The following is a 13,625-nucleotide window of genomic DNA, read 5'->3' as shown; positions in this document are numbered from 1 at the left end:
CTCGCCTGGGCCAGTCCGGTGCAATGAGGATGACTCGACGGCCCTCCATTCTGATCTTGCGCAGGACTCTGGGCAAGAGCGCTAGAGGGGGAAACACGTAGGACAGACGAAACTGGGACCAGTCTTGAACCAGAGCGTCCGCGGCGAATGCCTGAGGATCGTGGGAGCGAGCCACGTAAACAGGAACCTTGTTGTGACGGGATGCCATTAGGTCCACGTCCGGAGTGCCCCATTTGCGGCAGATTGACTGAAACACTGCCGGGTGCAGGGACCACTCGCCACCGTCCACGGATTGACGGCTGAGATAATCTGCCTCCCAGTTTTCTACGCCTGGGATGTGGAGGACCCCGAGTCCTCCACCCATTGAAGGATGCGTTGTACCTCCAACATTGCCAGGCGGCTGCGTGTCCCGCCTTGGTGATTGATGTAGGCAACCGCTGTCGTGTTGTCTGACTGGACTCGAATGTGCCTGCCCGCCAACAGGTGGTGAAAAGCTAGGAGAGCTAGAAGCACAGCTCTGGTCTCCAGCACATTGATTGAAAGGGCTGACTCGGACGGAGTGCAAGTGCCCTGCGCTCTGTGGTGGAGACATACCGCTCCCCAGCCAGATAGACTGGCATCCGTGGTGAGGATCACCCAGGACGGGGTCAGGAAGGAGCGCCCCTGGGATAGAGAGAGGGGCCGAAGCCACCACTGAAGAGAGCTCCTGGTCTGTGGCGACAGAGCCACTAACCTGTGTAAGGAGGAAGGCCGCTTGTCCCAACAGCGGAGAATGTCCAGCTGCAGGGGGCGCAGATGAAACTGGGCAAATGGGACAGCTTCCATTGACGCCACCATTTGACCCAGCACCTGCATCAGACGCCTGAGGGAAGAACGGCGGGGCCTCAGCAGAGAGCGCACTGCCAGTTGGAGGGACTGCTGTTTGACTAAGGGCAACTTCACAAGTGCCGGCAAAGTCTCGAACTGCATCCCTAGGTACGTGAGACTCTGGGTCGGAGTCAGAGTGGATTTGGGCAGATTGACCAGCCACCCGAATTGGGCTAGAGTGGCGAGAGGGAGCGAGACACTCCGCTGACAGTCTGCGGTGGATGAAGCCTTGACTAGAAGGTCGTCCAGGTAAGGAATCACTGCCAACCCCTGTAGGTGCAGAACCGCAATCACTGCTGCCATGACCTTGGTGAATACCCGAGGGGCTGTGGCCAACCCGAAGGGGAGAGCCACAAATTGGAAATGATCTTCTCTGATTGCAAAACGTAGCCAACGCTGGTGTGAAACTGCAATTGGCACATGCAGATAGACATCTCTGATGTCGATTGACGCTAGGAAATCCCCTTGGGTCATTGAGGCAATGACTGATCGCAGAGACCCCATGCGAAAGTGCCGCACCTGAACATGCTTGTTGAGAAGCTTGAGATCCAGGATAGGTCGGAATGTACCGTCCTTTTTGGGGACTAGGAAGAGATTTGAGTAGAAACCTCTGAACCGTTCCCGGGCGGGAACTGGTACAATTACTCCGTTGGCCTGCAAGGATGCCACGGCCTGTGAGAAGGCGGCCTTGGAGCAGGTGGGGGGGGGGGGTGGGGGTTGTGAGTTTGAGAGAAAAAAAATCTGTTTGGCGGGCTGGAAGAGGATTCTATCCTGTAGCCGTGGGAGATGATATCTCTCACCCACTGATCGGAGACGTGTTGAAACCAAGCGTCGCCAAAGTGGGAGAGCCTGCCACCGACTAAGGACGATGCTGGGGTGGGCAGATAGTCACGAGGAGGCTGCCTTGGTGGCAGCACCTCCTGCGGTCTTCTGTGGACGCGCTTTTGGGCGCCAGTTGGATTTCTGGTCCTTGGCTGAGTTAGTGGACGAGGCCGAGGGCTTAGAGGACGACCAGTTGGAGGAACGAAAGGAGCGAAACCTCGACTGATTCCTACCCTGGGCAGGTTTCCTGGCTTTGGTTTGTGGCATGGAAGTACTCTTCCCGCCAGTAGCTTCCTTAATTATTTCATCCAGTTCTCCGAACAGCCGGGACCCAGCAAAAGGGAGCCCAGCAAGGTACTTCTTTGAAGAAGCATCTGCCTTCCACTCTCGAAGCCACAAGATCCTGCGGATAGCGAGGGAATTAGCCGAAGCCACCGCAGTGCGGTGAGAAGCCTCCAGCATGGCAGACATGGCATAGGATGAAAAAGCTGAAGCTTGGGAAGTCAAGGCAACCATCTCAGGCATAGATTCCCTGGTGAGGGAATGCATCTCCTCCAGAGAAGCAGAGATTGCTTTGAGAGCCCACACTGCTGCAAAAGTCGGGGAAAAGGAGGTTCATATACGGATTTGGCCAGAAGGTCAATCTGGCGGTCAGTGGAATCCTTAAGGGAGGTGCCATCAGCCACCGACACAACGGTCCGGGCTGAGAGCCTAGACACCAGGGGGTTTACCTTTGGGGACTGAGCCCACTCCTTGACCACCTCAGGTGGAAAGGGAAAACGGTCATCAGAACCACGCTTTGGGAAGAGTTTGTCAGGACAGGCCCTGGGCTTGGACACAGCGGCCTTAAAACTGGAGTGGTTAAAGAACACACTCTTTGCCCTCTTAGGCGAGGTAAACTGGTGTTTTTCTGCCAGAGAGGGTTGCTCCTCTGATACTGGCGGATTGAGATCCAGTACAGAGTTAATGGAAGCAATCAAGTCACTAAAATCTGAGTCACTTTCGGACAGATCACTGGGGTACATTGAGTTAGCCTCCGAACCCCCTGTAAAGGCATCCTCCTCATCCTGCGAGTCCGCTCTTGAATCAGAGCCGCGGGAGGAGGAGGGAGAGGGAACCCTACGTCTCTTCTCAGGAGGACGGGGTCTGGGACCTGATGATGATGATGAATCCTCTGTGAGCTCCGGTCCTGAGAGAGACCTAGCAGCAGAGGCACCCTGTGAGGGGGGCTGATGCAGATTCAGCAAAGTCCTGGACAGAAGTCCCATGGACTTAGCAAAAGACTGGGAGATAGACCTAGAAAAGGATTCTACCCAAGCCGGGGGTTCAGCCACAGGAGCAGGAGCAGCCTGAGAGACCACTGGGGGCGAGACTCCAGGCTGTGGCACCGCCAAGGTAGAGCAGGCATCACAATGTGGATAGGTGCTCGGTTCAGGCAGCAGGAGCTTACATGCAGCGCATACACAGTAAAGCTTTGGAGCCTTGCTCCTTGTGTGAGACATGCTGCTGAAGTGGGGGCTCTGCCAGAGAATGAACCCCAGAGAGTATATACAGAGGTCCACAACCAGAGAACGGTTGTGGCTTACCAGACCGCTGTGCTGTGTAGAGCGGTGTTGTGTGCCCTCCAGATCCCGAAGCCCGGACCCCCAAACACAGCACCTCAGCAGGGATGCAGAACGCAGACCAGCGCTGAGTGAACGCTGAGAAAATGGCCGCCGGAGCGAAGAGAGGGGGCGGGACTTGCATGAAGAGCGGGATCTGGAGGGCCATAGAGACCTACAGGGGAGGAGACACGCACAGCAGTGGGGAGTGTCCCTCCCTTGTGCAGAACGGCCGCCGGGAGGAGCCGCGCTGTCCCTCTGCATGAGCGACATGTGAGGGCAGTGAAAACGAAACTAGGCCTCCGGCGAAGCCGGGGCCTAAATTTGAGCGGCGAGGCCGAAGAGCAGGCACCATCGGCGCGGTTCTCGGGCGACAGCTAGAGAACCCGCCGGAAATGTCAGTAAATACAACAAGCACACTCTCCCCAAACAATACAGCACAGGGACCCCCAAATATAAACGCCTCAGGTACTTAGCTGCTGAGACGCAGGGCCAGGTCCCTGGGGATGAGTGCTCCGGTCCAGCAGGGTCCTGAAGGGCTGCGGATGGAGACCGGGAGACCGGTCTCCTGCCAGGCATGGAGACAGTGCTGGCTCCCACTTCACCATCCCTCCTGGGCTCTGGCTTGAAGGAGCGCGGCATGTAAGGCTCCAGGCCTAGGAATCAACCTTACAACACCGCCGACAGTGGGGTGAGAAGGGACATGCCGGGGGTCCAGACGTGGACCCGCAGTTCTTCAAACTCATTCCAAAAGGAAAGAAATCATATGAGAGTGCATGTGTGGATGTATGCCTCCTGAACACAAAGCGATAAACTGGCTGGGTCTGCTCACCAGGGGGTGTATAAGCTCAGAGGGAGGAGCTACACTTTTAAGTGTAGTACTTTGTGTGTCCTCCGGAGGCAGAAGCTAAACACCCATGGTCTGGGTATCCCAAAGGAACAATAAAGAAAGCAGGATTTTAAGAAGAAAAAAAAAAAAAAAAAAAAAAAAAAAAAAGAACAGAACACCACCATGGATGTCAAGGTTTCTTTTTTTTTATGGATTTGTTTCTTTTTTTTTGGGGGGGGGGGGGTTGAATGGACATTTTTGCTCATTTGTAAATACACACATATGCATTAGTTATGTGGATAAGTGGTAACTTTCACATATGATACATTCCATGCATAGGAAGTCGTTTATGTACAGCAGATGTAATAAGTATTGAACAGGTCACCAGTTTTCTAAGTATATATATTTATAAAAGTGCGGCTCTTGACATGAATTTCTCACCAGATGTTGGTAACGATCCATCCAATCCACACAGGCAAACAAATCAAACTATAGATGTCCATAAATTTAGTGAGATTTAATAAGAAATGACACGTAAAAATATTGAACACACTTACTGGAATTTATTTACTATTTTGTACATAAGCTTTTGTTGGAGACGACATTGTCAAGACGCCTCCTGTATGGAGAAGAAGGGAATTTTGTTACTTACCGTAAATTCCTTTTCTTCTAGCTCTTATTGGGAGACCCAGACGATTGGGGTATAGCTACTGCCCTCTGGAGGCCACACAAAGCACTACATTAAAAGTGCAAGGCCCCTCCCCCTCTGGCTATACCCCCCCCGTGATATCACGGGTTCTCCAGTTTTAGTGCCAAAGCAAGAAGGAGGAAGCCAATAACTGGTTTAAACAAATTAACTCCGAATAACATCGGAGAACTGAAAAACCGTTCAACATGAACAACATGTGTACCCGCAAACAACAAAAAAACATCCCGAAGGACAACAGGGCGGGTGCTGGGTCTCCCAATAAGAGCTAGAAGAAAAGGAATTTACGGTAAGTAACAAAATTCCCTTCTTCTTCAGCGCTCTATTGGGAGACCCAGACGATTGGGACGTCCAAAAGCTGTCCCTGGGTGGGTAAATAAATACCTCATGTTAGAGCTGCAAAACAGCCCTCCCCTACGGGGGTGTCACTGCCGCCTGCAGGACTCTTCTACCTAAGCTGGCATCCGCCGAAGCATAGGTATGCACCTGATAATGCTTGGTGAAAGTGTGCAGACTGGACCAGGTAGCCGCCTGGCACACCTGTTGAGCCGAAGCCTGGTGACGTAATGCCCAGGACGCACCCACGGCTCTGGTGGAGTGGGCTTTTAGCCCTGAAGGAACCGGAAGCCCCGCAGAACGGTAGGCCTCTAGAATTGGTTCTTTGATCCATCGAGCCAGGGTGGCTTTAGAAGCCTGCAACCCCTTGCGCGGACCAGCGACAAGGACGAAAAGTGCATCGGCACGGCGTATGGGCGCCGTGCGGGAAATGTAGATTCTGAGTGCTCTCACCAGATCTAGCAAACGTAAGGCCTTTTCATACCGGTGAACCGGATGAGGGCAAAAGGAAGGCAAGGAAATATCCTGATTAAGATGAAAAGAGGATACGACCTTAGGAAGAAACTCCGGAATGGGGCGCAGCACAACCTTGTCCTGGTGGAACACCAGGAAGGGAGCCTTAGATGACAGAGCTGCCAGCTCAGACACTCGCCGAAGCGATGTGATCGCAACAAGAAACGCCACTTTCTGCGACAGCCGAGAAAAGGAAACTTCCTTCAGAGGCTCGAAGGGCGGCTTCTGGAGAGCAACTAGTACCCTGTTCAGATCCCATGGATCTAACGGTCGCTTGTACGGGGGCACAATATGACAGACCCCCTGCAGGAACGTGCGCACCTTAGGAAGACGTGCTAGACGCTTCTGAAAAAACACGGATAGTGCCGAAACTTGCCCTTTAAGGGAGCTGAGCGACAAGCCCTTTTCTAACCCCGATTGCAGGAAGGAAAGAAACTTGGGCAATGCAAATGGCCAGGGAGACACTCCCTGAGCAGAGCACCAGGACAAGAAAATCTTCCATGTTCTGTGGTAGATCTTAGCCGAATTCGACTTTCTAGCTTGTCTCATTGTGGCAACGACTCCCTGAGATAATCCAGCAGATGCTAGGATCCAGGACTCAATGGCCACACAGTCAGGTTCAGGGCCGCAGAATTCTGATGGAAAAACGGCCCTTGGGACAGTAAGTCTGGTCGGTCTGGCAGTGACCACGGTCGACCGATCGTGAGATGCCACAGATCCGGATACCACGACCTCCTCGGCCAGTCTGGAGCGACGAGTATGACGCGGCTGCACTCGGATCTGATCTTGCGTAGCACTCTGGGCAAGAGCGCCAGAGGCGGAAACACGTATGGGAGCTGAAACTGCGACCAATCTTGAACCAAGGCGTCTGCCGCCAGAGCTCTTTGATCGCGCGACCTCGCCATGAATGCCGGGACCTTGTTGTTGTGCCGGGATGCCATTAGGTCGACGTCCGGCACTCCCCAGCGGCGACAGATTTCCTGAAACACGTCCGGGTGAAGGGACCATTCCCCTGCGTCCATGCCCTGGCGACTGAGGAAGTCTGCTTCCCAGTTTTCTACGCCTGGGATGTGAACCGCGGATATGGTGGATGCTCTGTCCTCCACCCACATTAGAATGCGCCGGACTTCTTGGAAGGCTTGCCGACTGCGCGTCCCTCCTTGGTGGTTGATGTATGCCACCGCTGTGGAGTTGTCCGATTGGATTCGGATCTGCTTTCCTTCCAGCCACTGTTGGAAGGCCAGTAGAGCAAGATACACTGCTCTGATCTCCAGAACATTGATCTGAAGGGTGGACTCCTGCGGAGTCCACGTCCCCTGAGCCCTGTGGTGGAGAAATACTGCTCCCCACCCTGACAGACTCGCGTCTGTCGTGACTACTGCCCAGGATGGGGGCAGGAAGGATCTTCCCTGAGACAATGAGGTGGGAAGGAGCCACCATTGTAGAGAGTCTTTGGCCGTCTGGGAAAGCGAGACTTTCCTGTCCAGGGACGTTGACTTCCCGTCCCATTGGCGGAGAATGTCCCATTGAAGTGGACGCAGATGAAACTGCGCAAAGGGAACTGCTTCCATGGCTGCCACCATCTTCCCTAGGAAATGCATGAGGCGCCGCAAGGGATGCAACTGGCCCTGCAGAAGAGATTGCACCCCTGTCTGTAGTGACCGCTGCTTGTCCAGCGGAAGCTTCACTATCGCTGCTAGAGTATGAAACTCCATGCCAAGATACGTTAGTGACTGAGTCGGTGATAGGATCGACTTTGGAAAGTTGATGATCCATCCGAAAGACTGTAGAGTCTCCAGCGTAGCATTCAGGCTGTGCTGACATGCCTCCTGAGAGGGAGCTTTGACCAATAAGTCGTCTAGGTAAGGGATCACCGAGTGTCCCTGAGAGTGCAAGACTGCTACCACCGCCGCCATGACCTTGGTGAAGACCCGTGGGGCTGTCGCCAGACCAAATGGAAGAGCTACGAACTGAAAATGGTCGTCTCCTATCACAAAACGTAGAAAACGTTGATGTTCTGTAGCAATTGGCACGTGGAGATAAGCATCTTTGATGTCTATTGAGGCAAGGAAGTCTCCTCTGGACATTGAGGCAATGACAGAGCGGAGGGTTTCCATCCGGAACCTCCTGGCGTGCACATGTTTGTTGAGCCGTTTTAGGTCCAGAACAGGACGGAACGAGCCGTCCTTTTTTGGAACCACAAAGAGATTGGAGTAAAACCCTTGCCCTTGTTCCTGAGGAGGGACTGGGATAACCACTCCTTCCGCTTTTAGGGAATCCACCGCCTGCAGCAGAGCATCTGCTCGGTCTGGACGTGGGGAGGTTCTGAAGAACCGAGCTGGAGGACGAGAATTGAACTCGATTCTGTACCCGCGAGACAAAATGTCCGTCACCCACCGGTCTTTGACCTGTGACATCCAAATGCCGGAAAAGCGGGAGAGCCTGCCCCCGACCGGCGATGCGGAGGGGGGGGGCTGGAAGTCATGAGGTAGCCGCTTTGGAAGCGGTACCTCCATTTGCTTTCTTGGGGCGTGTGTGAGTCCGCCACGAATCTGAGTTTCTTTGCGTCCTCTGAGTCCCTTTGGACGAGGTAAATGGTGTCTTGCCCGAACCTCGAAAGGACTGAAACCTCTGCTGCCACTTTTTCTGCTGAGGTTTGGATGTTCTGGGTTGTGGTAAAGAGGAGTCTTTACCCTTGGACTGCTTAATGATGTCAGCCAATGGCTCGCCAAACAGTCTACCTCTAGACAAAGGCAAACTGGTTAAACATTTTTTGGAACCAGCATCTGCTTTCCAGTCCTTTAACCACAAGGCTCTGCGCAAAACTACCGAATTGGCGGACGCCATTGAGGTGCGACTGGTAGATTCTAGGACCGCATTGATAGCGTAAGACGCAAACGCCGACATCTGCGTGGTAAGGTGCGCCACTTGCGGCACTGCTGGATGCATGATAGCATCCACTTTTGCTAAGCCAGCTGAAATAGCCTGGAGTGCCCATACGGCTGCGAATGCCGGAGCAAACGACGCGCCGATAGCTTCATAGACAGATTTTAACCAAAGGTCCATCTGTCTGTCATTGGCATCTTTAAGTGAAGCGCCATCCTCCACTGCAACTATGGATCTAGCTGCAAGTTTGGAAATCGGGGGGTCTACCTTTGGACACTGTGTCCAGCGCTTGACCACCTCAGGGGGGAAAGGGAAACGCGTATCTTTAGATCGTTTAGAGAAACGCCTTTCTGGGTGAGCGTCGTGCTTCTGGATTGATTCTCTGAAGTCAGAGTGATCTAACAAAGCACTCAATTTACGCTTGGGATAAAGGAAACGAAACTTTTCCTGCTCCGCAGCCGCCTCTTCTGCTGAAGGGGCTGGGGGAGAAATATCCAACAGCCTATTGATGGCTGAGATAAGGTCGTTTACCATGGCATCCCCATCCGGGGTATCCAGGTTGAGAGGGGTTCCAGGAGTGGATTCCTGATCACTCTCATCAGACACATCACAGGGAGACTGATTGCGCTGAGACCCTGAGCAGTGTGAAGACGTCGAGGGTCTTTCCCAGCGAGCTCGCTTAGGGTGGCTGGGGCCATCATCTGAGTCATAATCCTCGGCCTGTGAAGCCGGGGACCCCCCTGTGGGCTGGATACATTCCAAGTAAGGGGGACCTGAGGACAGAGGCCTCGCCGTGCCCAGGGACTGAGCCCCATGCATAGATTGCAAGGTTTCAAGGATTTTTGCCATAGATACAGACATGTTATCTGCAAAAACTGCAAAGTCCGTCCCTGTCACCGGGGCAGAACTTACAAGCGTCTCAGCCTGGGTCGCTACCTCTCCCGACTCCGGCTGGCGAAGCAGCACCGGGTCGGAGCATTGCACACAATGGGGGTCATCGGAGCCTGCTGGTAGATTAGCCCCACATGCAGCACACGCAGTATACACAGCCCTTTTTGCCTTGGCCGCCTTGCGTTTTGAGGATGACATGTTGCTGCTTCCACAGAGCGATCTGGGATATGCAGCCAGAAGCGCACCTCACAGTGCAAGAAATACAATATCTATATATCTGTACCCAGTACACTGATACACAGTGAGGCACTAGAGGGACCAGCACAGAAAAATCGCTTACCGCCCGCTTAAAAAGCGGGTGTGTGGTCGCCAGATAGCCCCTAGTCCAGGTCTCCCAGAGCCTTGCGTCCTTCCTCCAGCCAGGCATGCATGTAATGGCTGCCGGCGTCTCGAGAGAGGAAGGGGGGCGGGCCCTGGGCGTTCCTGGCCAAGAGCGGGAAGCCTGCTTCCCTCTGTGCCAAGTGAGAGGGCTGGAGCATGTAAAACAGGCTCCAGCCCTCGTCGCTGCTAGCGAACAGCGTCTCTCCCCTACCCTGAATGACAGGGTGGGGGCGGGAACGAAACGGAGCTGCCGGCGTCCTAGGCCCAAAAAGCCGGGGACTCAATTTATAACCGCCGCCGCCGTAAAAGCGCGGACGGCGGATCCCCGGCGCACCACAAGTCACAGCAGCGCCGCCCGGTCCAGAGGGGGTCGGCGCTGCGTTCCCAAACACAAACAATCCCCCAGTAATCTGTAGGGACACCAACTCCACGTTGCGGTCCCCGGCGCACTACAACACCCAGCCAGCCCGGAGTGTGTCTGTGCCTGCCGGGGACACAGAGTACCTGTATGATGCAGGGCCTGTCCCTGATCGTACTCCTGCTCCGAATCCATCAGGTTCTAATGGGTCTGTGGATGGAGCCCGGCATCAGAGCTGAGAGGCCGGCAGGATCCCACTTCCACAGAGCCCTACCAGGGGATGTGGAAGGAAAACAGCATGTCAGGCTCCAGCCCTGTACCAGCAATAGGTACCTCAACCTTACAACACCATCCAGGGGTGAGAAGGGAGCATGCTGGGGACACTATATGTGTCCTCTTTTCTTCCATCCGAAACAGTCAGCAGCTACTGCTGACTAAAATCTGTGGAGCTATGCATGGAATGTCTGACCTCCTTCGCACACAAAGCTAAAACTGGAGAACCCGTGATATCACGGGGGGGGTATAGCCAGAGGGGGAGGGGCCTTGCACTTTTAATGTAGTGCTTTGTGTGGCCTCCAGAGGGCAGTAGCTATACCCCAATCGTCTGGGTCTCCCAATAGAGCGCTGAAGAAATAAGAGGCATACATTGCTCAGGTGTGATTATGGCCCATTCTTCCATGCAATCTTTAAATCCTGAAGGTCCTGTAGGCTTCTTTTATGAATTTGTTTTCTTAAAAACAATTATACCTGCTGACTCCAGGTCCTTCTGAAGCTTTTCACAGGTGGTTCTCTTGGACAACTCTTCTGATAATTATTTTATTTACTCCTCTGTCTGAAAACTTGCAGGGAACGCCATATTGTGGCTGGTTTATGGTGAAATGATATTTACACTTCTGAATTATGGCCCCAACCGTGCTCACTGGTACGTACGTTAAGTAGTTTAGAAATCCTCCTGTAACCAATGCCATCAGTATGTTTTGCAATAAGGTTAAGTTCTTGAAACAGCTCACTGGTATTACCCCTCATGAGATGTTTCTTGTGTCACATTGGTAATGAGACGCCTTTTTATAGTCCGTCAGTTGAACCAGCTAATATTTTTCATTAAGTGGCAGGATTGCTTTCTAATAACGGATACATCTCAGCTTGTGTCATGACTTTCCTATGGCTTTTTGCACCTCTCCTTCATGTGTTAAATACTTATTACCTGTGTCATCTCATTTTTATACAGCTCTAAATTTATGGACATCTATGGTTAGATTTCATTGCCTGTTTGGATAGGATGGGTGGGTAAACGCAGTATTGTACATGGGTACATGGACACACAAGTCCAAAAAGCCAAGAGAACCTGATTCATAATATTTACCTGCCATACAGCGGTTTAAATGCAATTATCAATGTAAGGCACAAGGCTTGACAGACAGTTAAAGGCTGAAACGAATAGTGTCTGTTGAATAGAACACACTGAACAAAGGTGGGAGTGTACCCCCCTTTTTTTAGGTTATATTCTTTATGGAGAGTTTTAAAAAACACAACCACACTATAAATTTAATACTCTACCAAAAAAGTCAAAGGAAAATGGGTCTCTTCCTCCAAAGAAGTCCCTGAAGACATCATCTGGGCTTCTAAATTGGAATCCGAAGTCAAATGGATTGTCATAGTGACTTCCCCCTAAAAGGACCATGAAAACAGAAAATTAGTGAAACAGTATAGAGACTGGCAGACCTTTACATAATTACTACTTTTCAATAAAACTCCACATAGCTGTTCCATCATGAAATGGTAGTCAGTAATTAAATAATATAAACAAGATAAAAAGGGCACTTACCGCCACCACCGCCTCCACCTGTTAAGCCTTCTTTTCCAAATTTGTCATAGATATCCCTTTTTTTGGCTGAAAAACAAAAAGACAGACAATTGGCTCTCTAGAAATGAGAGGACGACAAACACACAGACAGAACCGTGCAGAGGAGCAGTATTGACTTGAAGGGTTGACAAAATTACTACCAACCTAAGACGTTACAAAGAGTGAAAAAGGAGGCTAGGGAATTAACATTTGGGGAAGGCGAGTGAAAACTCAAAGTAGAAGAGTAATTTTAAAGTAAGACCTGAAAATGACAACCATTTTAAGGCCTTGTGAGCACGCTCCTTTTTTTTGTGCAGTTTGTTGGCCAAAACGGCATGTCTCCCCTTTTCCCAGCAAAGTATGAGAATTCAAAAATGTTGTGCACACGGTGCTTTCTTCCTTGCAGTTTTGGGTGCAGAAAAAAGCAGCATGTCAATTCTTTGGGCGTTTTTGTTTTTAGCCCTTCCAGCCACTGAATGCACAAAATAACACGCATGGAACGCACAAAAAAAAAAAAACCACAAAAAAAAAAACGTATTTTTTGTTGCATTTTTCTGCCGCAAGGTGCAGTTTTTAGGTGCAGATGTTTTCTGCAGCATGCGCACATATTCTTGACCACCCTTGAAAATAAATGGATGCAACCAGCAATAAGTATTGAGGGAGCCATAATTTAGAGCCCCCCGGTCTGCTTTTCTATGAGTTTTAAATGAAGACAAAAATGTTTGTTTTTCACACTTTCTGGAGAAGGATCTACCACACATTTTGTTATGAAACAATTTGAGAACTGGTCCAACGATCAGTGCACCATTGCCGTTTTCTACATCATGACTACACATTTAATACATCATTGAATGGTGAGCTGATCAGATATTTTAATATAAAACCTGTAATGAGACAATCCCTTTAATCCACCCTTGGAAATAGAAACTATAATTAGTCTTACTGTTAATTCGGTTTCTAAGAACCCTCCACGACAGCATGGATTCCTCCTGTTGTGGAGGGTGATTGGAGAAAGATACATCTGGCAGTGGCCTTCTCCCCTCTTCCCCATTGAGAACACATGTAGGATCCTCAGTATGTGTGTGCGCATGACTGTGTATGGGGGAAGTGAGGGGGTGCCAGAAGGACACAACCTAGAAAATCTATATGTACACAATATGCAAAAATTCTGTTCTTCACACGATATGCACAAACAAAAATGCTGTTTTTCGCCTTTACGAACCAATCACTTCAATTAATGAGATTTACTGATGCCAAATGCGTCATGCTTACATTTACAAGGACATAACAGCGTAGCAGCACTATTCATAAGCACTCAGACTAGTTTAGGAAAGTGACAAAAGGGTTTACCATCGGATAAGACTTCATAAGCCTCTGCAACTTCTTTAAACTTCCTCTCAGCTTCATCTTTGTTGTCAGGATTTTTATCGGGATGCCATTTAAGGGCTAATCTGCGGTACCTGCAACACCGGGGAGGGGAAAAACACACCATCAATACCTAAGGAGACTGAATACGCAGTTGCGTCTACCAATGCATCTGTACCCAACCATACACATAATATAGCTGCCTGGTCTGTCCACTCACAAACCTA

General features: G+C 51.1%; 1 protein-coding gene across 4 annotated transcripts in view; it reads right to left on the bottom strand.

The window, feature by feature from the left end:
- Positions 1-13,625, bottom strand: part of DNAJB6 (DnaJ heat shock protein family (Hsp40) member B6) — a 127,767-nt gene that overhangs the window by 81,719 nt on the left and 32,423 nt on the right. For all 4 annotated transcript variants that reach the window (XM_075315446.1, XM_075315448.1, XM_075315449.1 and 1 more), the window contains exons 3-5: positions 13,384-13,493; positions 12,016-12,081; positions 11,748-11,858 (exon numbers count right to left, since the gene is read on the bottom strand). In XM_075315446.1, coding sequence (XP_075171561.1) covers positions 11,748-11,858; positions 12,016-12,081; positions 13,384-13,493 — 287 coding nt within the window. The remainder of the gene's footprint in view (positions 1-11,747; positions 11,859-12,015; positions 12,082-13,383; positions 13,494-13,625) is intronic.

This window comes from Anomaloglossus baeobatrachus, chromosome 6 (genome assembly GCF_048569485.1).
Source record: "Anomaloglossus baeobatrachus isolate aAnoBae1 chromosome 6, aAnoBae1.hap1, whole genome shotgun sequence".
NCBI lineage: Eukaryota > Metazoa > Chordata > Amphibia > Anura > Aromobatidae > Anomaloglossus > Anomaloglossus baeobatrachus.
This window is presented reverse-complemented; position numbering and strand designations above follow the sequence as displayed.